Raw genomic sequence first — 27270 nt, 5'->3', positions numbered from 1 at the left:
CTTTAAATAGCCCCCCTGTTAGACCAGTTGATCTGCCGTTTCTTTTCTTTTCTCCTCTGCTCCCCTTTTCCTTGAGGGGGGGGGGCGGGGGGCACAGGTCCGGTGGCCATGGATGAAGTGCTGGCTGTCCAGAGTCGGGACCCGGGGTGGACCGCTCGCCTGTGCATCGGCTGGGAACATCTCTACGCTGCTGACCCGTCTCCGCTCGGGATGGTGTCCTGCTGGCCCCACTATGGACTGGACTCTTACTATTATGTTGGATCCACTATGGACTGGACTCTCACAATATTATGTCAGACCCACTCGACATCCATTGCTTTCGGTCTCCCCTAGAGGGGGGGGGTTACCCACATATGCGGTCCTCTCCAAGGTTTCTCATAGTCATTCACATCGACGTCCCACTGGGGTGAGTTTTTCCTTGCCCTTATGTGGGCTTTGTACAGAGGATGTCGTTGTGGCTTGTGCAGCCCTTTGAGACACTTGTGATTTAGGGCTATATAAATAAAGATTGATTGATTGATTGATTGATTGAATATTATCTCGTCATTATTCATGTATAGTGGGCACCTTCAACTTCCTTTTCCTCAGTAAGACACTTTCTGTTGAAGGTGTGTTTGGACTCCTAATGTTGGAATTCATCAATGAACCACAGCTACCCAGTGCAGGCAGCACTCATGCACACCATGACGCTACTACCACCACCACGCTTGACAATTGTCTTGTGTTTACAATAATGCTTGTTCACCTACACAAGCTGTGCACAGACTACTCCAAAGCACATTTAAGTTGAAGATTGTGTATATTTTTCAGGTGCACATAAAGAGTGTTTGTGTTCCAACTGGCAGCTTAGCGCAGCTCAAAGTATTTCCTCTAATCTGCGAGAGAGTTTAAAAAGCGGCGAAGGAGGCAGCGAGCCTAACAAACGTGTGATCTCCTCACCATTTAGCAGCCATTATGATCTTCTTCATGGACCTCCAGATGATGCTGCTTGACGTCATCTACTTCATTCTGCGCAACAGCCTGCGGGCCGTCCTCCGCCCGCGCATCAAGTCTATCGAAGGCGAGCTGGTGCTGATCACCGGATCGGGAGGCGGCCTCGGTCGCCTCTTCGCCCAGGAGTTTAGTAAGCGAGGTGCCGAGGTGGTGCTCTGGGACATTGACGCCACGTCCAACGAGCGAACGGCCGAGCTGGTGCGCGGTATGGGCGGCGACGTGCACGCCTACACGGTTGATGTGACCAAGAGCGAGGACGTGTATCGTCATGCCGACCTGCTAAGGAAGGAGCTGGGTCGAGACGTCACCGTGCTGATCAACAACGCTGGAGTGGTGGCTGGACGTAACGTGTTGGACTGTCCTGATGAGCTCATCGAGAGGACTTTGAGAGTCAACTGTCACGCGCTTTTCTGGGTTGGTCTTCTCACTTCAATCCTGTTGCAAAATAACATATATAGTACGGTACTCTTTTAATGCCACATAAATTCTTTGAGAAAAACTGTACAAATATGTAGTTATTCAAAATATGCATCGCAAATGTTACTCAATATGCAGTCCATGTAAAAGTTATAATTCATTCATCGTATTTCTATCATAAATTCAAATTTAAATATAACAGAAATTATGTAAATTTTTTGGGGACACCCTGTATATTACATTTTAAACATGTAGTATTTGAAATAATAAATGATAAATGGGTTGTACTTGTATAGCGCTTTTCTACCTTCAAGGTACTCAAAGCGCTTTGACACTACTTCCACATTTACCCATTCACACACACATTCACACACTGATGGAGGGAGCTGCCATGCAAGGGTGAAGTGTCTTGCTCAGGACACAACGGACATGACGAGGTTGGTACTAGGTGGGGATTGAACCAGGGACCCTCGGGTCGCGCACGGCCATTCTTCCACTGCGCCACGCCGTCGAGGCTTCTTTTTGTGTAAATAATAATATACTGTATAGTTGATAAGTACATATACAGGATATATTACCATCCATCCATTTTCTACAGCTTATTCCCTTTTGGGGTGGCGGGGAGCCTATCTCAGCTACAATCGGGCGGAAGGCGGGGTACACCCTGGACAAGTCGCCACCTCATCGCAGGGCCAACACAGATAGACAGACAACATTCACACTCACATCCACACACTAGGGCCAATTTTAGTGTTTCCAATCAACCTATCCCCAGGTGCATGTCTTTGGAGGTGGGAGGAAGCCGGAGTACCCGGAGGGAACCCACGCAGTCACGGGGAGAACATGCAAACTCCACACAGAAAGATCCCGAGGATATATTACCAATAGTGATAATTTGCAAAAACATGTTTTATTCAACTCTAAAATAAATAGACATATCTTTAAATATTTGAATTTTAATGTACAATAACATTTAAATTAATCGATATAAATAAAAACGTAAATGTTGTGTTACATTTACATGATATATTGAATGGATATTTGTGATAAATATTTTAAGAAATACATTGTTTGACTTTTACTATCATTGTGTAATTGTAGCACTAAAATAACAACATAACACAACAATACTTATTTTTTACAGTACTGTTCAGTATGTTGGTTAAAACTGATAAACAAAATAGAAAAGTAACTATAATTTAAAAGTAATGTTACAGCTAACACAAAATGACAGGGGTCCAGGCTGGTCCAACCATAAAAACTACAGTCGGTAATCTATTGTTGACAAGGTGATGCTTACTGCATACTTCTAATACTACTTTTCCTTTCAAATGTCGCCTATATTGAATGTTTTCCAAGGCACATGCGTGACTAAATACATTTTCATTGTCTGCTGCTGACACAAAGTATTATTGTTGCAAAAAAATGCTACTTTTATCCCCTTCACCGCGTCGCTTTCAATCCCACTAAGACAAAAGCTTCCTTCACGTCCAGCAACATCGGTTAAGTAACTGTCAAATACGACTTACGTGTGTGTGTGTGTGTGTGTGTGTGTGTGTGCGTGCATGCTTAGTGAAAATCATAGACATTTTTCTGTATACACCTTTGTTTCAGCTTTCCAATCGGAATAAAATCAGAATCATATTCTACTGTGGAGGGTCAAATGGGACAGAATTAAATAAATACATTTTTAAATATTGAATTAAATGTGTCATTATTTCAAATTAGTATTAGATAAATAGCTGTTGTTAATGAATTGATTGTAAAATTATATTTAACTATTTAATTAATCATGTCATGTTTAAATTATTTCATGATTTATTCAATTTAAATATCTGTCAAACTCAGCCGTCTAAGTCAGTGGGCGGGTCCTAACAACTAATTGGTTACTCAGCACTTCCACTTGTCTGTGGAACTTTCTCCAGAGAAGAGCAGGAGTACTTGTGGATATCTTGGTCTAAAACTGGGTATATAATGCCGACAACTGTAATAAATTACTCTAAATTCTACATGCTCTGAGTCAGCAGGTCTTTCTTCTACATACTACACAGATCTAAAATATCAACCAGCAACTCCCCAAGAAGTATAAAAGTATATTCACCTTAATCACCATGTTTTCAAAGTTCAAAAGCAATGACTGGATTATACTCCTGCTAGCCCTGCCCACTAACTTTGATGGCGGACTTTGACACAACAAATTCATGTTAAAGTAATTGATTGTATCATACAATAATCCATCCATTTTCAACCGCATATCCCTATTGGGGTCACGAGGTTGTCCTGGAGCCTATCTCAGCTGCATTCAGGCGGAAGGTGTGGTACACCATGGATGAAATCAATAATTTACTAATTTACTTAAAGTGTGAAATAATTAGTAATTATTACATCTAAAAAAAAAAGTTAAAACATGAAACAATTTAATAAATGGATTAAATCATTGTGAAATAATTAATGAAATTAAAAAATACTGTTTGAATTAATTCATGACATAACATTTATTTATGTCCTAATTTGACGCATTTTGGTAATTATTTAAAGATTTATGTATTTCTTTTTTGTCCCATTTGACCCTCGATATTCTTCATGCTTTAACGGTCGCCCAAGTCCCTAAAAGTGACTGTTTTTAGATTTTGTGAGTGTGTACCCAAGTTCCAATCTCCAATGTGTGGGAAATTTTGCACACTGGTGGAAAAAAGTGGACATTTATGTTACAACATAATACACATTTTTCCTGGTTGCATAACAAACACTCAAAAAGTGGTGTTTTGTCACATGACCCCAAAGGTGGCCTAAGTACGAGTGTGTGTGTGTGTGTGTGTGTTTGTATACCAGACAGTGAAGGCCTTCCTGCCGCAGATGAAGGCCCAGAATCACGGCCACGTTGTGACCATCGCCAGCGTGCTTGGCCTCTTCAGCACAGCTTGTGTGGAGGTGATGCAGCACTGCAAAAGTTAACAATGTGTAAGAATGACCATTATTGTTCATTAATGTGTGTTGTGTTTGTGAGCCAGGACTACTGTGCCAGTAAGTTTGCTGCGGTGGGTTTTCACGAGTCTCTGGCTCACGAGCTGCTGGCTGAAGAGTTGGAGGGCGTTAAGACGACGCTGGTGTGTCCTTACATCGTGGACACGGGCATGTTTGAAGGCTGCAAGATAAGGTATGTCGGCCAAAGAACTAGAAATATGTGGGAATAGATGACCACAACGTAGCCCGACAGGAATGGTTTTGAAGTTAACAAATGACTTGGTGTACCAGGGAGGAAGTGGAGCTCATCCTACCCCCTCTAGAGCCGCAGTACTGCGTGGAACAAGCCATGAACGCCATCCTGATCGACCAGCCACTCGTGTGCATCCCGCGCCTCACATATCTGCCATTCCTCTGCAGAGCGTACGTCCAGCAACCTGCTTTTAGTCACAGAATGATGCTCAAAGCAACTGTTCTCTTCCAGGTTGTTGCCATGGGAATCCAACGTGGTTACGTATCGTTTCATGGGGTCGGACAAGTGCATGTATCCCTTCATTGATGCCAGGAAGAAACTGATGTCCAACGGTGGAAACTTGCTCGCATAAAAGAACGGAAGACATTTCATTCAAAAAACAGATCACTATAAATGTTGCCCAGACATTTATTTACAAACACTGCTAAGAGGATGGGAAGTTAATTGCAAGCATGTTAGGTAGAAATGAATACATTAATACTTCAAGACACAAGTTACATTGGTTCTGTGCCGCAGTTTATACCTTTAAAAACTTATTGTGAAACAACTTTGTCCACTGAAATTAATTAAACTCAATGTGTCCTCAGAATTTTACAATGCCTTCTATAGTAAAAACTAACTTTAGATCATAAACTGATTTTAGGGAGGGGAACGTTCAAAAAGCAGTAGTCATCCAGAACTGTACTGTGTGTACATGAAATATATGACATATATATATATATATGTCATACCTTGCCTGGTTTTTGCCTTCTTGTTACAACACAATGAAAATCAATCAGGTTCTTGTTGGGAGTTGTTTAGAATCAATATTTTTGATAATGTCCACTACTTGGCAGAAACCAGCAGAGGCGCTGTTGTCCCATTCTTAACTACTTGCTGGCCAATGGAAAAAGACCATCAAGACAACAGTTATATACAGTATGTTACATTTACATACACGTGCTTTGAAACATGAGTTAGGAACATTCAATGATTCTGCTATATGATTAAAAAAATCATCAATTTTAGAGTAAAAAAGCAGTTTACCTTTACCTGACCTTTGACGTCTGCTACTTCAACTATCTTCATATACTTTTATAAAAATCAAGAGCGTTGGACTTGACACAAAGAATAAAACATGCTGCTTAGAAAAAAAATGACATACCACAAGTGTTGGTTTGTACAGCACGCAGGTTTAATTACCACGAGGATCAGTCCAAGACAAGAGGCCGACATGAAGGAAGAATGGTGAAACAACTCACGTTACAACACACGTGTCAGTAACACACGTCATCAACATACAGTCACACACACGTAACAGTTACAACACGTGTCAGTAACACACACGCGTCAGTAACACACAGTTACCACACACATGTCAGAAACAGTTACCACACAAATGTCAGTACCACACTCTGTTAGTTACACTACACGTGTAACAGTTACACACACGTCTAGGGATGGGAATCAAAAAGTAGTTCTTGTTCAGAACTGATTTCCAGTGTATCAATTCCGTGGAATCGCTTGCCATTTTTTCAAACAATTCTCTGAAGGATTCCTGTGGGCGGGAACGACATTGTTACGCAACGTGCGTTGAGACATCAGACAGCAACATGGTGACTAGGCAGCGGAAACACTCATAAGTTTGGCTATGATTTACAACAAACTATGGGAACAACGCTACATGTAATACTTGCAAAGCTGGTACTTCATTAAGAGAAGGACATACGAGCAATATGCTGAAACATTTGAACATGCTCAAACTATAAAATTAATGTTGCGTTTTTGAACCGCTCCGATCTCATCCCAGAAGCAGTAACGCTAGCACACCATCGGAATACAACAGGTACTATCAACGCCTATCATGTTATTATTTGTTAAATTGAAACGAGTGCTTTCTGATTTACACGAGCATGACGAGAAACGGATTGTGATTGGCTCTGCGGCGAGTAGTACTAGCTCCAGTTCATGTCTGCCGCTAGACGAATGTCACAGAGCAGTGACTAAGTTTGTGGTAAAAAGTTTGCACCCACAATTGCCACAGTAGACACTTCTAATTTTTGATAGGTGAATGTCCAATTGTACTCAGAGGAAAGTTGCATGTTTTCCTCCCACCATATTTTCCCAATTATTCCCATTCCAAAATTAGAATATCTTGTAAAAGTCCATTAAAGTGAGCAATTCTACTTCAAATGTTACACACATACATGCAAAGTGAGATTTGTCAAGCCTTTATTATCATTTTGATGATCATGGCTTACAGTTTTTGAAACCACATATATTCTGAGATTTTCAATTCGAGGTTTTCATAAATTGTAAGTAAGCCATAATCATCAAAATTATAATAAAGACGTTTCTCACTTTGCATGTAATTAGTTAATATCACATGTTACTAAATTACATTCTTGTGTAATTTCCATGTTTTATTTTATTAAATTATATAGAAGAATATTTATTTCTTATATTTTCAATAAAGTTATTTCATGTATGTATGATAATGTGCCTCTTAAGACCTCACCGTTTGGCTTTGTAAGGTCATGTTACCTCTACACTAAACAAAATTGATCTTAATCCATCTTTTTTCCAAAAAGGAATCGATAAAGAACCGAATCAGAATTGAAAGCAGAATTGCAAGTGGAATCGGAAGTGGAAAACTCTTACTAATTCCCATCCCTCCACTTGTCAGTAACACACAGATACACACACATGTCAGTTACACACACAAAGGGCTGCCAACTACCTGGAAAAAAAGGGACATCTTACGGGGCTGGTCCACCTAAATTCTTTTGGCCCTTTTAATTTGTGAGAAAGGAGTTTTTATATCCATAAAGATTGAATGGGGGCAACTGGACTCATTAAATATGTTTCAGAGTTGCATCCATTCACCCTTTGAGAATTACACATGACCTGATGACTGACAATCTACACACGCTTTTATACTATGTGACCGCAGGCAGAATGTAATTAGATGTGCAGGTTACGGATTGATACGAATACATGGGAAACAAATGGTTCAATAGTTAATTTGTTGTACAAAATAACTAAATGAACAGAATAAATTAATTTTTTTATGTCTAAAATAGAAATAGTTCCCGCTTAACTTAACAGAATAAAAACAAGCATGTCTCTTTAACAGAAGTCTGTCCGGCTCAACTCAAAACAGTATAAATTCAGTGTGCAGCTTTATGATAGAGCAGGACTCCAACGTTGATTACTATGGGAACTTTGACAAAAAAAAAGGCAAAAACTGGCAACATTTTAATTGTGCTTTATTTATGAAGGCGATCTTCACTCAGTGTGGTTATTGTCTATATGCAATAAAATTTAATAAAAGCATAATGTCAGAATTGAACACTTAGACTTATGAAGCAAATATTATTTGACGCTTTGATGAGTTACCGTATTACCAGTTACCTGTTATACTCCTGTAGTGTCACTATCATAAAGCTGGACACATCATGTTTATGTTCAACAACTTAGATATACAACCAGTGTTTTGAGAACAAGACATTGTTATCCTAACAACAAAAGAGCAGCGTTGTTAAATGACTATTGTTAGCATGTACTTCATTATTGTGATAGGCGTAGCTTCCTCGATTTACGATCTTGGAATTTCCCCAATTGTTCCTTTTTAAAAAATTAAAAAAATGTCCTTGTGGTAAAAAATAAAATTTAGAGTCTGATTACCAGAATCTAGGCAGATAATTCTAGCTAGCTAGCTGCCGCCCTGTGAGGCAGTGACCGCAGCAAAGGCAAAAAGAATAGATGCCAGAAATGTCAAGCGGCAATGAGTTTGGTAAGCGATCAGTCACACTGGCATCCACTGGCTTAGCCTGAAGCAGACTGTTATGAAACTATTGTCAGCCGAAAGAAGGTAGTGATATTTTACAGACAATGTTTCATTTTTACTGTAAAAAAAATATAGGACAAAGTGCGTCCTTTGACAGCTCAATACTGAACAAATACTTTTGTTTCTAAATACGGCAAGATTACGTTTTTCAAGAAGTGGCTGGCAACCCTACCGGACACGTCAGTCAACACACAGTGACGAACACATGTCAGTAACACACAGTTACCGCACACATGTAACATACACAGGCACACGCGCGTAACACAGTTACACACATCAGTAACACACTCCTCCCAGTTACAACACACGTAAGTCGCACCAGTCACACACAAGTCAGTAACACACAAATGTAAGTGACAGTCACACACACGTAAGTAACACACGGTTGGTTACCACACACGTCCGTGACACAAAGTTACACACAAACGTAAGTGACAGTCACACACAAGTCAGTAACACACTCCTCCCAGTCATGTCGGTAACGTGTCGTCGTTAAATGAAAGCAGGAGTTGAGCAGCTGCATGCTAGACAGGGATAAGGTCATCACTGATTGGTTTAATAGCACACAAAATACTTAAAAACAAGACGACTTAGAGCAAACATAATTCACAGTTCATCGCTTCACTTCATTTCCTGCCAAGTAAAAGCCTCAAACTGTGGCTAGGATGCAGCTACAGAAGAATCACGTGTACAATTAAACAACATCAAAAGAGGGAAGTCAGTGTTCCATCGATCTTGTTTAAGTGTGAATAACGATGTACGTGATGGTGCGTACAGCGGCCATTTTAAAAGCAACAAAGAACAGTGTCTTGAAGTTTTCAGTCAAGCCAACCTGACGCTCTAAACGCTGTCGTCCAGGGGCGGGGCCAGTGTGCTTGAGTTAGCCTGTTTGAGATGCGGGTCGCCCTCCATCTCCTGCTTGGCACATCTGTTGAATATTAGTCTGGTTAATGATAATAATCATAATAATATTATCGTTTTGTATCTTAAAGAAACAAAACTTTTCTCTGCTTAGATGATTTGCTTTAAAAAATTACCAGGAGGGTTTTCTTCATAATGGAACTTAACAACTTAAACAACATGCCAAAGTACAATAATAGCAATAGAATTGTACATCCTAAATTTTACTTTTACTGCTTGTATTTTGTTGATTACATTCTGTCATTAATTTTACTTAGTGCTCTTTTAATACAATTGGCAGGAGAGAGAGCAAAAGAATGCAAATAGACGCGGACAAACGGTGGATGGAGGAACAGAAAGAGAACAGGGTTAAAGCAGAAGTTGCAGAATTTTGACCTGGGTATTTTTCAAATCCTTATACGGCCCTTAATAAAAGAATGTAAAAGGTGACTAAATAGTATTATTTCACATATAGAAGGCTCTCATTATTTTGAAAAATGTATTTAGAAGGTCATAAGCAAGTGTTTTTTTGCTTCAGCTATGACAATATTTGATTTATAATGAATGATTCCTACTTCCTCCTCTCTAAACTGCCACCTTATCGTGGTAGAGGAGTTTGCGTGTCCCAATGATCCTAGGAGCTATGTTGTCTGGGGCTTCAATTCCCCCTGCTAAGGTCTCCCAAGACAAACAAGTCGACAGAGCAGTTTGAAGACCTCTATGAAAAAAATACAAACAAGGACTCAGATTTGCCTCGCTAGGAGGCGGGTCACCGGGGCATCCTTTTGGAGCAAGCCCTAGAGGTAGGGCTTGATGGCAAAGTCTTGGTTGCTCCCCAATGGGCTCACCACTCATAGGAGTAGGCATGGAGATTGGGTGCAATGTGAATTAAGTTAATTATATCAATATAGCACTGTTTCTCTAGTGACTCAAAGCACTTCACATTGAGAAACCCATTATCTACATTTCAGGTGCAGTGGGTGGCACTGGGAGCAATGTGGGTGAATAGTCTTGCCCAAGGACACAACAGCAGTGAATAGAATTCGAAACGGGAACCCTGAAGTTTCTGGTCAACCGCTCTACCATCTGAGCCACGCTCTACCATGTAAGTTGGGCAGCAGCTGAAGGCAGGGCCCCTGGCGGTCCAATCCTCTGCAACAGAAGCTAGCTCTTGGGACATTGAACGTCACCTCGCTGGGGGGGAAGCAGCCTGAGGTAGAGAAGTTCCGGCTGATTCTAATCAGACTCATTTCGACGCACAGCAAAGGCTTTGGAACCAGTCTTGCCGAGAAGGGCTGGACTGTCTTCCACTCTGGTGTTGCAAGCAGCGAGAGGTGACGAGCGAGGGTGGCAAAACTTGTGTTCCCGCGGCTCAAAGTCTGTACCTTGCAGTTTAACCCAGTAGACGAGATATTAGATTTCCTGTGCCTCCGCATGGGCGGACAAGTCCGGATTGTTGTTTGCGCTTACGCACCAAACAGTAGTTTAGAGTACCCGCCCTTTTTGGATTCCCTAGAGGGAATACTGGCGAGTGATCCCCCAGATGATTCTCTTGTTCTGCTGGAGGACTTCAATGCTCACATTGGCAACGACAGTGAAACCTGGAGAGGCGTGATTGGGAGGAATGACCGCCCGGATCTGAACCCGAGTAGTGTTTTGTTACTGGACTTTTGTGCTTGTCACAGATTATCCATTACGAACACCACGTTCAAACACAAGGGTGTCCATATATGCACTTGACACCAGGACACCCTAGGCCGCAGTTCCATGATCAACTGGGTGGGTCTATCATGAGATTTGCGTCTCATGTTTTGGAAACTCGGGTGAAAAGAGGGGCGACGCTTTCAACCGTTGGCTCAAATGGTGCAGGAGGATGCCGGTCAGACCTGGCAGGCCCAAACACAGTGAGGGTCTGCTGGGAACATCGAGCAGAGTTAAGTTAAAGTTAAAGTACCAATGATTGTCACACACACACGAGGTGTGGCGAAATTATTCTCCGCATTTGACCCATCACCCTTGATCACCCCCTGGGAGGTGAGAGGAGCAGTGAGTCTCTCCTCAATAGAGCTTCAATTTCCACCTCCAGAGGAAGGACCGACTGTGTATAAGAGACAGCACTGAGCGACAAGCATGAACGCCAGACAAATTTCTTGGACCGATGTGCAATTTTTATTCAATATAATTAGTAATTGTGAAAAATATGAATTTTAAAAATACATGTTCTGTTAAACCACTAATGGTAACATTAGATAGCCAGTGGTGTTTTTAGTTTTTGGTTAAAAACCTAACTTTGAGCAAGTCGCAAATAGACACTTTAAATGGCAAAGTGGCCCTTGCTAAGATGGCTGCCAGGTTGGCACGTTGCTGTTACAGCATGTTGACCTTTCGACTTATATCTATGGGCAAACAAGCATATGCATGCCTCTAAGTAATGTTGTAATTTTCATTGCCAACAAAGTAAACATGTTTGATAGAAAACACTCAAAAGTAAGGCTCCAATTTTCAAAACTTGCAAGCTCAATGATAATTTACATTGAATATGACATATACATGCTACTGATTAGCATTAGGTATTTTACAGGGTGCTTTCAACACCTCTAAATGTGTTAATGACAACTACAACTAAGATGCACGTTACAAACAAACAGCTGGTGTGGAGAAAGTACAATACCTACAGTATAAACACTTAGTAGTACTCAACAAAAGACAATACTGGTACACTCAATATAATCGCTGATTACGGCAACACACCTCGGACAAACGGAAATGAATGCATATTTTCAAATGACACTCAGAAGTGTAGGAAAACTAAATATAACAACTGGATAGCACTGTTATCAGCTCACAGTTAAATGTTTAATAAAGAAGGAGATATTATTATTAAACAAATGAACATTTATTAACACATGAACACAAACAAAAGTACCGGTACTGAGAATTGGTACAGTATCCGTTTGAAAATGAAAGGTCCCCATCCCTCTTCCTCCCTGACCCTGTCTACTTGGTTGCGATTGGTCATGTCTTTAAAATTAGCAACATAACTCATCCTCTGTTGTTCGCTAACGTGCCAACAACTTTTTTGTGTTGCAGCTGCATCTCTCCAGTGAGTGTGTGTGAGTGACAGGAAAAAAAGCAAAAAAGCTCAAACTTGCCAGGGGAGGAATCAATAATTATATAGAACAAGAATTTCCCTCCATCTTATATTGGGCGCAATATGGTAAACGATATGCAGAGTTGAGGTTTACCCAGAGGCTGGTCCATTTCCTGTTCGCTCATTTGACTGCTGGTCCAACTCAGAGAGCAATTTCAGAATATTCAGCGCAGCCTGAGGAAGTAAAGAAATGCTTACAGTTTCACAGCGTTCAGTACTTGAAGTGTTGCAGGTGGATTACGTGTCCTACCGTATCATGACAGGATTCTACATCTTTTCCCATTCCGTGGCTGATGAGCGGTGGCTGGGAGGAGCAGTTAATCAGCGACACAAACTCGTTCTTATTGTTTTTGGGGAAATCTTTGTATTCCACCTGCAAGCAGAGACAGAGAGCAATGTTGAACACAAAAGAGAAGTGCACAGCATGACAGCAGACGTTACCTGCAGGCCCTGCACCGACGCAAGGTAGCCCAGTTGTTCCGAGGGCCTGGTGAGGGGCCCGAGCGGCGGCTGGGTCAGGATATTGGTATTCTTTAGGATGGTCTCGGCAGTCTGGGACGTTCCTGCATACAGAAGCTCTCTGGCAATGGCAGCAGTGACGGTGGCCTTGCCGGGGTTGGCTGTTGCTTGACTGAAGTCCTTAGCTAGGCTGCTTTGGCAGGCGCCGACCGCTTGAGCCACCTCGGGCACCATGGGCAGGATGCCAGCCGGCAGCTGCTGGTGGCTCAAGTAAGGCAGGCGGAACTCTTCCTCTTTGGAACCTTCACCATTTCATTAGAAGATGTTACTAAAGCAAAAAAGAGCAACATTCTAACTGCTTCTCACCCAGTGGGACGTCCTCTACAGAGCTTGGTTCAAAGAAGGTCACTTTGCGTCCATCACCTGGCTTTTTTACTGGGGTCTACAAACAGTACAAACAATAGGTGTCACATATTATTGGTTATGAGCAAACCAAAAGGTCAAACAATTACCCTCTCTTCAGTTTTAAGTGCTGGTTTGGGAGGTTGGGGTTGAGGCACTTTATATCCCAGAAGCTCCAACATTTTCTCCGCCGCGTTCCTTTTAGCCACCTTCTTGCTGGGCCCCATGCCCTCTGCAGCCTGGCCGCACACGGACACCTGTAACAAGCAGCAGCCACACCTTAGAGGTCAGGCGGGGTGTGCTTTCCTTGCGGCTGACTTACCTGCATGACAAACTCCCGACGGCGCGGCAGGCCTCTCTCTGTCACCATGCTGTACTCAGGCTCCTTCTCCTTCTTGGCCTGCTGGATCTGAGCCAGGCGGCTGATGGGATTCATTCCCTGGCCGTATTCTGGACTGGTCTGCAGCTGTTTGAGTAGACATTAGTACATGATGTGTTGATCAAAGCCCTACTTGGCTGCAACCAGGAGGGGGAGACAGTAATTAAGGCCCAACCAAACTACTGCCTGAATGGGTGGCAGCAGCAAAAAATGGAAATTATTTAATAGCCTAATGTATAAAGCATTAGTGTCCCCATAAAACTGTTTCACTTCCGACACGATACCAATATTGGAGCCTAAAATTTTGCTCAATTCCGATATTGACCCGATATGATATCAGCAAGAACCATGCATACTTAATGTTTTATAGGATAAAGTGAAAATTAGTCAAACAGAGAACAATGGTAAGGTATGAAAACACTAAGCTACTTATTATTAAACATCTGGAATGGACTTGTGATGTCTTTAAGTTGAAATGGAGTGGTAAATGTTTATCTTGGCAACACTTAGTGGCCACAATATTTCATGACATTAAGCTCATGATGCAGTAAGTTGTATGATGTGGACATGTTTGTTACTGGATACTTTCTGATACACTTCAGCCTTGGAGACTTTATATCTGTAAGTAATATGCAACTATAACTATTTGATACTTTTTTATATTGACTAATGTGCTGTTTTAGACTGCCACATTGTTCAATAAAGGACACTTCCCACGTATGTCGAGCTTGTCTGGTCATGTGTGCTTAGTTGTTGTATATAGCTGCTCAGAGAACAACGTAATATACATATACTTGATATTGGGCCAATATCAATACCAGATCGAGACACCCCTTGTATATAGCGTAGAGCGAAATATTTACATTCCAATTTCCATATAAAAATATAGAATAAGCAATACATTCAGATTAATTTAGTTTATGCAGTCTTTTAGGCCATGACGTTAAATATGACATTTCAATGCTCATTCCGTAGTTGTAAGATGACATGTTGCCACTATACAAGACAAAGTATTGAAAATAATACTATGACTTTGTGAATGTGCTACATTTTTGCAGCATTGGTACTTTCCCAAACAGCTGCTTTATGTTGATGATATTCCTCCTGTCGTATGGTTAAGTTACTTTATTGTGTTACAGTTGGCTGGTGTGAAGATGTTTGGCCTGCAGTCTTGAGCTACATTCTGCCATTTTCTTTTTTGTTTAATGTTTCATTGTGAAAAGAACTGCAAGATTCTACTTTTACAGTCAAATCAATTTATGCCAAGCAGTTTGAAGTACCTTTATGATGGACTTAGTTTTCTTCTTGATGCGTGGCAGCGTCTTCTCCACGCTTGGTATATGAGGTAGCCTCTTCAAGTCCCTCAGCACGGCACCAGCTGCCAACTTCTTGGCAATCTTTTTACTCTTTCCTTCCCCCTCTCCGGAGAACTCTCCCACTGTGACGCGCACAACAAAGCTCTTCAGATGCGGGGGACCGTCTTCTTTCAACACCTGCACAGGACCAAGACGTCACCATTTAGGAAGCAAATACAAAACATACTATAAATTTGTCAGTAATACCTCAAAGTTTACAGCTAAGTTGCGTTTCAGTGCAATTTCAAACACTTGGCTGATTTCCGACTTGTTGAGGTTCTCTTCCTCGGGCTCGCCGTTCATCTGTCAGAGAGAGAAGCCAATGAATAGCGGTTCATTTACTCAGCGAGAATGCTGACTGTGCTCTTCTCACCACTGGTAATTGCTGCAATATTGGCTCCTTCTGCAGCACTTTTAGGGCTTTGACGGCGGCGTCCTGCTTGGCGAGCTGCCTTGTGCGTCCTTTCCCTATAAACTGCTGGCCTCCGATGCAAAGTTCCGTGTGGCACATCATTGGTCCCATGGGGGCAAACGGGTAGTAGTATCTGCACAAACAAACAGCAGTTTGTTTGCTTTTTTGACAGAGACTATTAAATGGCTGCAGGTGGGACAAACCTACTGTTGCATAGAGCGCTGATAGGGCGGCGGAATACGGCCGCTGTAATTCATGTTTGGTGGTCTCATCCCCGGGTAGGGGTCCAAAGGTTTATATATAGGCTTTTTACTAAGTTTGGAACACAATGCGTTTAACTCCATGATTTGCATCAGGCCATCAACTGGAAGACAGCACAGCAGTTCACAGATAAGCACACAACGGCAACAACTTAACGAGAGCATTAGGAGCGCGGTGGGCGGCCCCCCACCTGGGTTCTTGCCTGTGTGGCGTGGGGTCCTTATGGTGGGCTTGGGAAGCACGGTCTCAGCCAGGGCGGATTCAGCAGCGGAATGCTGGGCTTTCTTGATGCTGGTCCCCTCTGCATCCCAGTGCTGCTCTCCCAGTGTGAGCCTCACTGAGAAGATCTAATGCATCAGAAGATGACATCATCACAAGGTCTGCTTTGAGATGAAGGAGAACCCCACAGCTTTTCCCAAACATACTTTGGAGTGAGCTGGTCCTTGCTCACTCAGTAGCTTATATTCAGGCTGGAGTTTGTTGAAACGGGCTAACTCATTCACCAAACACATGGGGGTCTTCTCTTTGGGGTTTGCCATGTTAGATACTGGAAGACAAAAGCATGAGCGTCCATTCATGGGCTGTACCAAAATCACTCATAAATATCTGTTATCGTATTTTCCGCACTATAAGGCGCACCGGATTATAAGGCGCACCTTCAATGAATGGCCTATTTTAAAACTTTGTTCATATATAAGGCGCACCGCATTATAAGGCGCATAGAATAGACGCTACAGTAGAGGCTGGGGTTACGTTATGCATCCATTAGATGGAGCTGCGCTAAAGGGAATGCCAACAAAACAGTCAGATAGGTCAGTCAAACTTTATTAATAGATTACAAACCAGCGTTCTGACAACTCTGCTCACTCCAAAATGAATAAACAGCTGTTTTATTATTTTCTCCGAGGTAAAGTCAGTGACGTGGTATTTCATTTATCTTTTAACAACAGCAAGGTATAACATGTAGTGCAACATTTATATCACATATAGTGGTTAGAGTGTCCGCTCTGAGATCGGTAGGTTGTGAGTTCAAACCCCGGCCGAGTCATACCAAAGACTATAAAAATGGGACCCATTACCTCCCTGCTTGGCACTCAGCATCAAGGGTTGGAATTGGGGGTTAAATCACCAATAATGATTCCCGGGCGCGGCACCGCTGCTGCCCACTGCTCCCCTCACCTCCCAGGGGGTGATCAAAGGGGATGGGTCAAATGCAGAGGACAAATTTCACCACACCTAGTGTGTGTGTGTGTGACAATCATTGGTACTTTAACTTTAACTTTAACATAGTGGAGGGGAACTTTTCCTCCATTCAACAAACACGTAAAAAACAGTCTGATACTGTTACGGTAAATCAAACGTTAGAGCAATCTCAATATAGTAACACTCGAAATGCAGAGCAATAACAATATATCAATAATTCAACGTTGCTCAAACGTTAATGTCACACAACTCAACACACAACATAAACATGTAAAGCTCACTTTATGAAGTTATTCCTCATCCACGAATCCTTCTTCTTCAGTGTCCGAATTAAAAAGTTGGGCGAATACGGCATCCAACATGCCCGCTGCTGCTCTATTCCTGTGTTCTACTGCGTGACTGATCGCCTTGAGTTTAAACTCTGCGTCGTAAGCGTGTCTCTTAAGAGGAGCCATTTAGGGGTCTTTACATAAACACACAAATGGAAATGAAACGGCACGCCTCGCGCAGTCATATATCCCAGCATGCACCGCGCGCTTCTTCTTCTACGGTAAGCAGCCTCCGACTTCATTTTCCCCCGTAGAAGAAGAAGCGCTTCTCCTTCTACGGTAAGCAGCCGCCGACTTCATTTTCCCCCGTAGAAGAAGAAGCGCTTAGTAGAAGAAGGTCTCGTAGTTGCGAGACCTGTTGTGGCCCAATATTGGTCCATATATAAGGCGCACTGGATTATAAGGCGCACTGTCAGCTTTTGAGAAAATTGGCGGTTTTTAGGTGCGCCTTATAGTGCGGAAAATATGGTACCTTAAGTAGGTGTGTGACCAGATCTCGACAGATTAAAACCTGACTATATTTCTAATTTAGAGAAGAGCCGTCTGGAATTGTATAGTTATTTGTAATAGTCAGGAGCAAAAGATTGGAACTGCATATTAGGTGCTTTGTGCAAACTACAAACTGAGAGGTAGCAAACGGAGCAAGTTAGCCTTAGCGTATCTCGCCCGCTAGACGTGCGGCCGCTGTCCTTCACTTGAGTTCTACAGCCAACAATGCTAATGTAATGCAAGTACTGTACTTGGTATTGGATCAACACCAAAAAGTGTATTTTCAATAACAGTAATGTAAATATAGATATAGATTTTCCAGAGTATGACAGTTGAGGATGTTTAAATGTGACTTCAAACATTGCCTGTTCAGTTATTAAAACAAATAAATGACGTTCTACTGGATTGCTTGAAAAGTGAACTAATCAGATGTCAGCCAGCATGAACAATGATCAATAAAAATAATAATGATAGTGTACCTATGTATGAACAAGCAAACACACCTGTGATGGTATTGTAGGGCGTGGCTGAGCCCGCAGGAAGAGCAGAGCTCCTGACGGGCTGGCTGGCGCTCTCTGATGCCAGTGTGCTGGTGGCACAGGGAATGCTATAGCCCGGCTGAGGCTGGCCCACCTGCAGCGGGGGAGGGGCGGCGGGCATGGGACTGGCCGGACACTGGAGCTGGGACATTCTCGCCGCTCTGACCTAATCACTGATGGCTTTGATCACAACTTTGTGTCGTGAAAGTAGCAATGGCAGTGAAGTCTTGATTGCTGAGAAATAAGATAACAAAAGGTGAAATATGAGGGAAAATACGCACCGATAAAGTCAAATACATTTTTAGAGCAGGTCGAGAAGGACACTCATCAATGGCTGAAAGGTCAAAAGTGCAGCAACGTTCACGCCAAAACACTCACAGAGTGCTTGAGTTTTTAGAGTATTGTTTTTGAAAAACAAAAACACCTTAAAACATGGGAGAATGCTGCAGATCAAATTTATATTTGCTGCAATCACATAAACACTGACAGATTTAAAAAACAACTTATGGCTGGGCAGTTATATAATGGTGATAAATTACAGGTGATCAGCTGTGAACATACATTAGCTCCATCGGCCAATCAGAGTCTACCTTTTCCCGCACCACTTCCTGTTGTACGTTGCCGCAAAAATAAACAGAAATAGAAACCTTGCAGCTAAACGTGTAAATAAATTTTGTGTCACCAAAGTGATGTGGAGGAAAGCAAGCCGATGTGCAAATGATGCACGACTAGGGATGGTACCCTTTACATTTCAGCTGATACAGTACCGATTCCTGGTACTTCGGAATTGATATTGGTACTAAACGGTACCAATTTTTAGTAATCTTGTGTGTGTTCATGTGTTAATAAATGTTAGCTTGTTCACTAAACATTTTTAATTTAACATGTATTTTGTCCAATTGTTAGAATTAGTATTTTTACACTTCTGAGTATCATTAGCAAGTATGCATTCATTTCAGTTTGTCCCAAGTATGTTGCTCTAGTCAGGAAGTAGTCTTTGCCATTAAGTTAAATGTGCCAGTCTTGTCTTTTGTTGAGTCTTACAAAGTGTTTATACTGCAAGTATTGTACAAACCCCATTTCCATATAAGTTGGGAAATTGTGTTAGATGTAAATATAAACGGAATACAATGATTTGCAAATCATTTTCAACCCATATTCAATTGAATGCACTACAAAGACAACATATTTGATGTTCAAACTCATAAACTTTTTTTTTTTTTTGCAAAAAATAATTAACTTCGAATTTCATGGCTGCAACAAAGTAGTTGGGAAAGGGCATGTTCACCACTGTGGTACATGGCCTTTCCTTTTAACAACACTCAGTAAACGTTTGGGAACTGAGGAGACACATTTTTTAAGCTTCGCAGGTGGAATTCTTTCCCAATATTGCTTGATGTACAGCTTAAGTTGTTCAACAGTCCGCGGGTCTCCGTTGTGGTATTTTAGGCTTCATAATGCGCCACACATTTTCAATGGGAGACAGGTCTGGACTACAGGCAGGCCAAGTCTAGTACCCGCACTCTTTTACTATGAAGCCACGTTGATAATACCACCTTAACATTTGACAACCAAACAATTACACAAAGCGACTCAGTAAAGAATCTGGGTATTATCTTCGACCCAACTCTCTCCTTTGAGTCACACATTAAGAGTGTTACTAAAACGGCCTTCTTTCATCTCCGTAATATCGCTAAAATTCGTTCCATTTTGTCCACTAGCGACGCTGAGATCATTATTCATGCGTTCGTTACGTCTCGTCTCGATTACTGTAACGTATTATTTTCGGGTCTCCCTATGTCTAGCATTAAAAGATTACAGTTGGTACAAAATGCGGCTGCTAGACTTTTGACAAGAACAAGAAAGTTTGATCATATTACGCCTATACTGGCTCACCTGCACTGGCTTCCTGTGCACTTAAGATGCGACTTTAAGGTTTTACTACTTACGTATAAAATACTACACGGTCTAGCTCCGTCCTATCTTGCCGATTGCATTGTACCATATGTCCCGGCAAGAAATCTGCGTTCAAAGAACTCCGGCTTATTAGTGATTCCCAGAGCCCAAAAAAAGTCTGCGGGCTGTAGAGCGTTTTCTATTCGGGCTCCAGCACTATGGAATGCCCTCCCGGTAACAATTAGAGATGCTACCTCAGTAGAAACATTTAAGTCCCATCTCAAAACTCATTTGTATACTCTAGCCTTTGAATAGCCCCCCTTTTTTTTAGACCAGTTGATCTTTTCTCCTCTGCTCCCCCCTATCTCTTGTGGAAGGGGAGACACACAGATCCGGTGGCCATGGATGGGGTGCTGGCTGTGCGGGGTCGGGACCCGGGGTGGACCGCTCGCCTGTATATCGGTTGGGAACATCTCTGCGCTGCTGACCCGTCTCCGCTCGAGATGGTTTCCTGCTGACCCCACTGTGGACTGGACTCTTACTGTTATGCTGGATCCACTATGGACTGGACTCTCACAATATTATGTTAGACCCACTCGACATCCATTGCATTCGGTCTCCCTAGAGGGGGGGGGGTTACCCACATATGCGGTCCTCTCCAAGGTTTCTCATAGTCATTCACATCGACGTCCCACTGGGGTGAGTTTTTCCTTGCCCTTATGTGGGCTATACCGAGGATGTCGTTGTGGCTTGTGCAGCCCTTTGAGACACTTGTGATTTAGGGCTATATAAATAAACATTGATTGATTGATTGATTGATGTAACACGTGGCTTGGCATTGTCTTGCTGAAATAAGCAGGGGCGTCCATGGTAACGTTGCTTGGATGGCAAAATATATTGCTCCAAAAGCTGTATGTACCTTTCAGCATTAATGGCGCCTTCACAGATGTGTAAGTTACCCATGTCTTGGGCACTAATACACCCCCATACCATCACAGATGCTGGCTTTTCAACTTTGCGCCTATAACAATCCGGATGGTTCTTTTCCTCTTTGGTCCAGAGGACATGACGTCCACAGTTTCCAAAAACAATTTGAAATGTGGACACGTCAGACCACAGAACACTTTTCCACTTTGTATCAGTCCATCTTAGATGAGCTCAGGCCCAGCGAAGCCGACGGCGTTTCTGGGTGTTGTTGATAAACGGTTTCGCCTTGCATAGGAGAGTTTTAACTTGCACTTACAGATGTAGCGACCAACTGTAGTTACTGACAGTGGGTTTCTGAAGTGTTCCTGAGCCCATGTGGTGATATCCTTTACACACTGATGTCGCTTGTTGATGCAGTACAGCCTGAGGGATCGAAGGTCACGGGCTTAGCTGCTTACGTGCAGTGATTTCTCCAGATTCTCTGAACCCTTTGATTATATTACGGACCTAAAAACCACAAATTTACTAAAAAGCTGACAGTGCGGCTTTTAACCCGGTGCGCCTTATATATGGATTAATATTACGATTCATTTTCATAAAGTTTCGATCTCGCAACTACGGTAAAAAAAAAAAAAAAAAGTTTATCAGTTTGAACCTCAAATATGTTGTCTTTGTAGCATATTCAACTGAATATGGGTTGAAAATGATTTGCAAATCATTGTATTCCGTTTATATTTACATCTAACACAATTTACCAACTCATATGGAAACGGTGTTTGTATATATATATATATATATATATATATATATATATATATATATATATATATATATGCAGTACAGATTGATTGATTGTGACGTGAATCTTAGTTGTAGTTTTCATTAACAAATTTGGAGGTGTTTGATATCACCAAATAGCTAATCCTCATCTGTAGCCTGTCTATGGCATCGAGCTAGCGCATTTTGAAAGTTGGACCCTAAAGATACTTTTGAGCACCTTCTTCTTGCTTTGTTGGCATAAAAATTTGTAACAATATTGTCGGGCAGTACTGCTGAGTCTGCTAGGATTGTTCAATACCGGGCAGAATTTGGTCAGTAACTATAAATGTACAGCATTTGTTACCCATCCCTATGTACAACACAACAAATGTGTTTAATGATTTGAAAATGTAACGCCTAAGTGATTATACACAAAGTGTGAAATTGTGAGCAGAGCCTGCATTGCTAATGCTAAAGCTGCTAGCACATGTAGCATTAGCAGTATAGCCGCTACCAGCAGACGAAAATTTGAACATTGAATATTTTATCTAAACTCTATATTTTATTAAAGAGCTGCACATTTGCAAGCAGCAATGATGTTAACAGCGTATGCATCATCATCACTTGAAATCGCTAATGTTTACATTTTAAAAAGTCTTCAAATTCAATTTGTTTATTTTTGGGTCACGAATCACTGCACAATCACCCAGGTCTGTAAAATAGTTATTTTAGATTTATTTTACCGTTGACTAAAATACTTACTTGTCCATCCATCCATTTTCTACCGCTTGTCCCTCTTGGGGTCACGGGGTGTGCTGGAGCCTGTCCCAGCTGCACTCGGGTGGAAGGCGGTGTACACCCTGAACTAGTTGCCACCTCATTGCAGGGCCAACACAGATAGACAGACAACATTCACACTCACATTCACACACTAGGGCCAATTTAGTGTTGCCAATCAACCTATCCCCAGGTGCATGGAGGTGGGAGGAAGCCGGACTATCCGGAGAGGTTCATCTTATTTAATTTTTCGGACTATAAGTCGCAGTTTTTTTCATAGTGCGACTTATATGTTTTTTTCCTTTTTTATTATGCATTTTCGGCAGGTGCGACTTATACTCCGAAAAATGCGGTAAGTAAGTAAATTGTATTAATAAAGCGCTTTTCACAGATAAAACCACAAAGCGCTGTACAAAACATAGGTGAAGTAAAACATAAATTAAAACAACAGGGGCAACATCATAAAAAGGATACAAAGTGGATTAAAAATGATAGTTAAAAGGTGCATTAACTAAAAGCTTACTAAAAAAAGAAAAGTTTTCAAATGTTTCTTAATAGTTTCAACACAGTCAAGATCAGAGTCTGGGAGCTATAGCCTGGAATGCCAGGTCTTCGCAATTTTTAAAACAAGTTTTTGGAATCTTTAGAAGACCCTGGCCTGACGACCGGAGGCTGCGCCTTGAGGGGTAGGGGCATAGCAAATCAATGATGTACTTACTGAGGGGCCCCACCATGCAACGCACGGAATGTTTGATTGATTGAGACTTTTATTAGTAGGTTGCACAGTGAAGTACATATTCCGTACAATTGACCACTAAATGGTAACACCCGAATAAGTTTTTCAACTTGTTTAAGTCGGGGTCCATGATACAGATATATATTGATTCATGATACAGATATATACTATATATACTATATACTATACTATATATACTATACTGTCAGGACTAAAATCTCAAACTCAATGCGGAATTTAACCAGAAGCCAATGAAGACTGGATAAAAGGGGGGTGATATGGGCTGTTCTCAGTGCACCGGTCAAAAGTCTGCACTAGGTTGACAATGGAAAGGGGAAAAACTCCTCCAACAATCCCCAGACTTGGGGGGGCAGGAGATCCAGAAAAACTCTGAATAAATAGTGCAGGATTGGGAATTAATTCATTTTCAAACATCAATCAATCAATCAATCAATGTTTATTTATATAGCCCTAAATCACAAGTGTCTCAAAGGGCTGCACAAGCCACAACGACATCCTCGGTACAAAGCCCACAAACATTGCTGTTGGGAGTCAACAATGAAGGTTTGCATTCAAACAAAGAACATTTTTCTTTGTTTCCTCAGCTGAGGTGCACATATGGAGTCCACAAGTCCAATTTTTTGTCCAGAAAAATGAGCATACACATTTGTCCTGCTTACATTAGAACATAAAGATTCATTCAGATGAGATTCATTACCAACTGCGCTCCCCTTACTCACCATTGTGTGTTATACTCAATGGTTAACTGGACATCTTTATGTGCTCGACGCCTCAATCATTGGTATGTTTTCATCTACAAAACCATTCTGGGTATCACTCCATCTTATCTGTCTTGTCTTTTAACAAAGAAACAAGGAAGTCACAATCTTCGTTCAATGAATGTTCTGCAATTTGTCGTCCCCAAAGTAAGAACTGAACTGGGCAAGAAAGCATTTAGGTTTTCAGCACCGAAGGCTTGGAATAACCTACAATCGAATATTAAACTTCAAACCCTAGTTACGTTGAATGAGTTTAAAGCTTCTGTGAAAGGATTGCAGTCTACCTTGTCTGTATGCATATGTGTCATGTGAGCAAGTTTTAATGTTGTAAATGTGATGTTTTATGTATTTGTTTACTGTTTTTAATGTAACCTTGCTGCTGCCCTCTTGGCCAGGTCTCCCTTGGAAAAGAGATCTTTGATCTCAATGGGATTTTACCTGGTTAAATAAAGGCTAATAAAATAAAATAAACGATTGCACTTAAAACCTGCTCAGTAGATCGGTAGGTTGTGAGTTCAAACCCCGGCCGAGTCATACCAAAGACTATAAAAATATGGACGGACTCTGTTAAGGTAACGTGCGGAGTTCCTCAGGGTTCGGTTCTTGGCCCTGCACTCTTTAGTATTTACATGCTGCCGCTAGGCGACATCATACGCAAATACGGTGTTAGCTTTCATTGCTATGCTGATGACACCCAACTCTACATGCCCCTAAAGCTGACCAACACGCCGGATTGTAGTCAGCTGGAGGCGTGTCTTAATGAAATTAAACAATGGATGTCCGCTAACTTCTTGCAACTCAACGCCAAGAAAACGGAAATGCTGATTATCGGTACTGCTAAACACCGACATTTATTTAATAATACCACCTTAACATTTGACAACCAAACAATTACACAAGGCGAATCAGTAAAGAATCTGGGTATTATCTTCCACCCAACTCTCTCGTTTGAATCACACATTAAGAGTGTTACTAAAACGGCCTTCTTTCATCTCCGTAATATCGCTAAAATTCGTTCTATTTTATCCACTAGCGACGCTGAGATCATTATTCATGCGTTCGTTACGTCTCGTCTCGACTACTGTAACGTATTATTTTCGGGTCTCCCTATGTCTAGCATTAAAAAATTACAGTTGGTACAAAATGCGGCTGCTAGACTTTTGACAAGAACAAGAAAGTTTGATCATATTGCGCCTATACTGGCTCACCTGCACTGGCTTCCTGTGCACTTAAGAAGTGACTTTAAGGTTTTACTACTTACGTATAAAATACTACACGGTCTAGCTCCATCCTATCTTGTCGATTGTATTGTACCATATGTCCCGGCAAGAAATCTGCGTTCAAAGAACTCCGGCTTATTAGTGATTCCCAGAGCCCAAAAAAAGTCTGCGGGCTATAGAGCGTTTTCTATTCGGGCTCCAGTACTATGGAATGCCCTCCCGGTAAAAATTAGAGATGCTACCTCAGTAGAAGCATTTAAGTCCCATCTTAAAACTCATTTGTATACTCTAGCCTTTAAATAGCCCCCCTGTTAGACTAGTTGATCTGCCGTTTCTTTTCTTTTCTCCTCTGCTCCCCTTTTCCTTGAGGGGGGGGGGGGCACAGGTCCGGTGGCCATGGATGAAGTGCTGGCTGTCCAGAGTCGGGACCCGGGGTGGACCGCTCGCCTGTGCATCGGCTGGGAACATCTCTACGCTGCTGACCCGTCTCCGCTCGGGATGGTGTCCTGCTGGCCCCACTATGGACTGGACTCTTACTATTATGTTGGATCCACTATGGACTGGACTCTCACAATATTATGTCAGACCCACTCGACATCCATTGCTTTCGGTCTCCCCTAGAGGGGGGGGGGTTACCCACATATGCGGTCCTCTCCAAAGTTTCTCATAGTCATTCACATCGACGTCCCACTGGGGTGAGTTTTTCCTTGCCCGTATGTGGGCTTTGTACCGAGGATGTCGTTGTGGCTTGTGCAGCCCTTTGAGACACTTGTGATTTAGGGCTATATAAATAAAGATTGATTGATAAAGATTGAAAAATGGGACCCATTACCTCCCTGCTTGGCACTCAGCATCAAAGGTTGGAATTGGGGGTTAAATCACCAAAATGATTCCCGAGCGTGGCCACCGCTGCTGCTCACTGCTCCTCTCACCTCCCAGGATGGGTCAAATGCAGAGGATAATCTCACCACACCTAGTGTGTGTGTGACTATCATTGGTGCTTTAACTTTTTAAAATGATTTAGAGTGGAACGGCTAGACACAAAACTGCAGTTTACACTGTGATTCTATATATGTAACTGCATGCATTTAATAGAAAATACGTGCTAATAAAAGCGGACATAAAATGCACTAAATTGAGGCCGCCGGTTGACTACTGCTGTCCTAACAGCCCACCTACTAGCTTAACTAGCACCGCGCTGGTATCCACTTGAGACCTTTGCCTTCGGTCTCATTCATCAGTAAATATACTGCAACAATTGCGTGTCTAAAAACTACAGCTTTCAACCTACAGGCTAGAGCAGCTGGCATGGTTTCCCCCCGCAAGTAAGAGAATATTTTCCACATTCCCATCCTCGGACGGACGATGAAACTGCTAGCTCTGCTACGTTAGCCACGAAAAGTCTGTGAGAAATACAAAGCCTCACCTTTTTTTCCTTCTGTCCGTTTTTGTAGCTATTCCATAGGACACATCGGCTTTGTGTCGTTTGGGTTTATGAATGGTACTTTCAGGGTTGCATCTATGTTGTTTTTAAATCAAAATGCGGCGTTGGGGAGGTAGAGATGGGGGGACAGGGCAAACACTAAAGAGAATGGCCCCAGCTTCATTCAGCCATACGGAAGTGACGTAAGTGCAACCGGAAGTTCCACCAAAATAAAATACCCTTATTCCTGCAATGAATGTGGCGTTTTGCTTAGTGACAGGTGCTTGTTTCAGGTAAGGCATATATCTGAGTGCTGGGACTAAAATAATGTAATACTAATAAATATTAGGATCATCTTCATACCCTCACAAAAAACAATGATATAGTCAAATAAGGAGACAGTCAGGTGACACAATTC

At 42.0% G+C, this 27270-nt stretch overlaps 2 protein-coding genes across 3 annotated transcripts; one reads left to right on the top strand and one right to left on the bottom strand.

Moving 5' to 3' along the window:
- Nucleotides 1-954: 954 nt before the first annotated feature.
- On the top strand, nt 955-5408 carry rdh20 (retinol dehydrogenase 20). The gene is made up of 5 exons (XM_061923589.1): nt 955-1407; nt 4243-4341; nt 4422-4567; nt 4666-4797; nt 4859-5408. Exons 1-5 carry the CDS (start codon nt 955-957, stop codon nt 4977-4979), a joined length of 951 nt encoding a protein of 316 aa, XP_061779573.1. The 3' UTR covers nt 4980-5408.
- A 371-nt stretch (nt 5409-5779) lies between these two features.
- Nucleotides 5780-27061, bottom strand: stau1 (staufen double-stranded RNA binding protein 1). Of its 2 annotated transcripts, none has more exons than XM_061923586.1 (15): nt 26856-27061; nt 18300-18569; nt 16201-16322; nt 15966-16122; nt 15722-15878; nt 15476-15647; nt 15310-15405; nt 15028-15240; nt 13691-13834; nt 13479-13625; nt 13333-13408; nt 12949-13268; nt 12758-12880; nt 12602-12681; nt 5780-9384 (listed from the first exon to the last, which is right to left on the bottom strand). In XM_061923586.1, exons 2-15 carry the CDS (start codon nt 18484-18486, stop codon nt 9297-9299), a joined length of 2082 nt encoding a protein of 693 aa, XP_061779570.1. In that variant the 5' UTR covers nt 18487-18569; nt 26856-27061; the 3' UTR covers nt 5780-9296. The 2 variants fall into 2 exon arrangements, with proteins under 2 accessions (XP_061779570.1, XP_061779571.1); XM_061923587.1 differs by having other exon boundaries at nt 15978-16122.
- Nucleotides 27062-27270: the final 209 nt, after the last annotated feature.

This window comes from Nerophis lumbriciformis, linkage group LG28, assembly GCF_033978685.3.
Source record: "Nerophis lumbriciformis linkage group LG28, RoL_Nlum_v2.1, whole genome shotgun sequence".
Lineage (NCBI taxonomy): Eukaryota > Metazoa > Chordata > Actinopteri > Syngnathiformes > Syngnathidae > Nerophis > Nerophis lumbriciformis.
Note: the sequence above shows the minus strand (reverse complement) of the source record. Positions and strands in the feature narration are given on the sequence as shown.

What these genes read in the sequence shown, in the direction of transcription:
- rdh20 (XM_061923589.1), top strand. Translation starts at nt 955, where the DNA reads ATGATCTTCTTCATGGACCTCCAGATGATGCTGCTTGACGTCATCTAC. An exon ending in ACTGTCACGCGCTTTTCTGG is followed by an intron (nt 1,408 to 4,242) that starts GTTGGTCTTCTC and finishes TTTGTATACCAG; the next exon opens with ACAGTGAAGGCCTTCCTGCC. An exon ending in TCAGCACAGCTTGTGTGGAG is followed by an intron (nt 4,342 to 4,421) that starts GTGATGCAGCAC and finishes TTTGTGAGCCAG; the next exon opens with GACTACTGTGCCAGTAAGTT.
- stau1 (XM_061923586.1), bottom strand. Translation starts at nt 18,486, where the DNA reads ATGTCCCAGCTCCAGTGTCCGGCCAGTCCCATGCCCGCCGCCCCTCCC. An exon ending in GCCCTACAATACCATCACAG is followed by an intron (nt 16,323 to 18,299) that starts GTGTGTTTGCTT and finishes TTTGTCTTCCAG; the next exon opens with TATCTAACATGGCAAACCCC. An exon ending in TATTGCAGCAATTACCAGTG is followed by an intron (nt 15,406 to 15,475) that starts GTGAGAAGAGCA and finishes TCTCTCTGACAG; the next exon opens with ATGAACGGCGAGCCCGAGGA.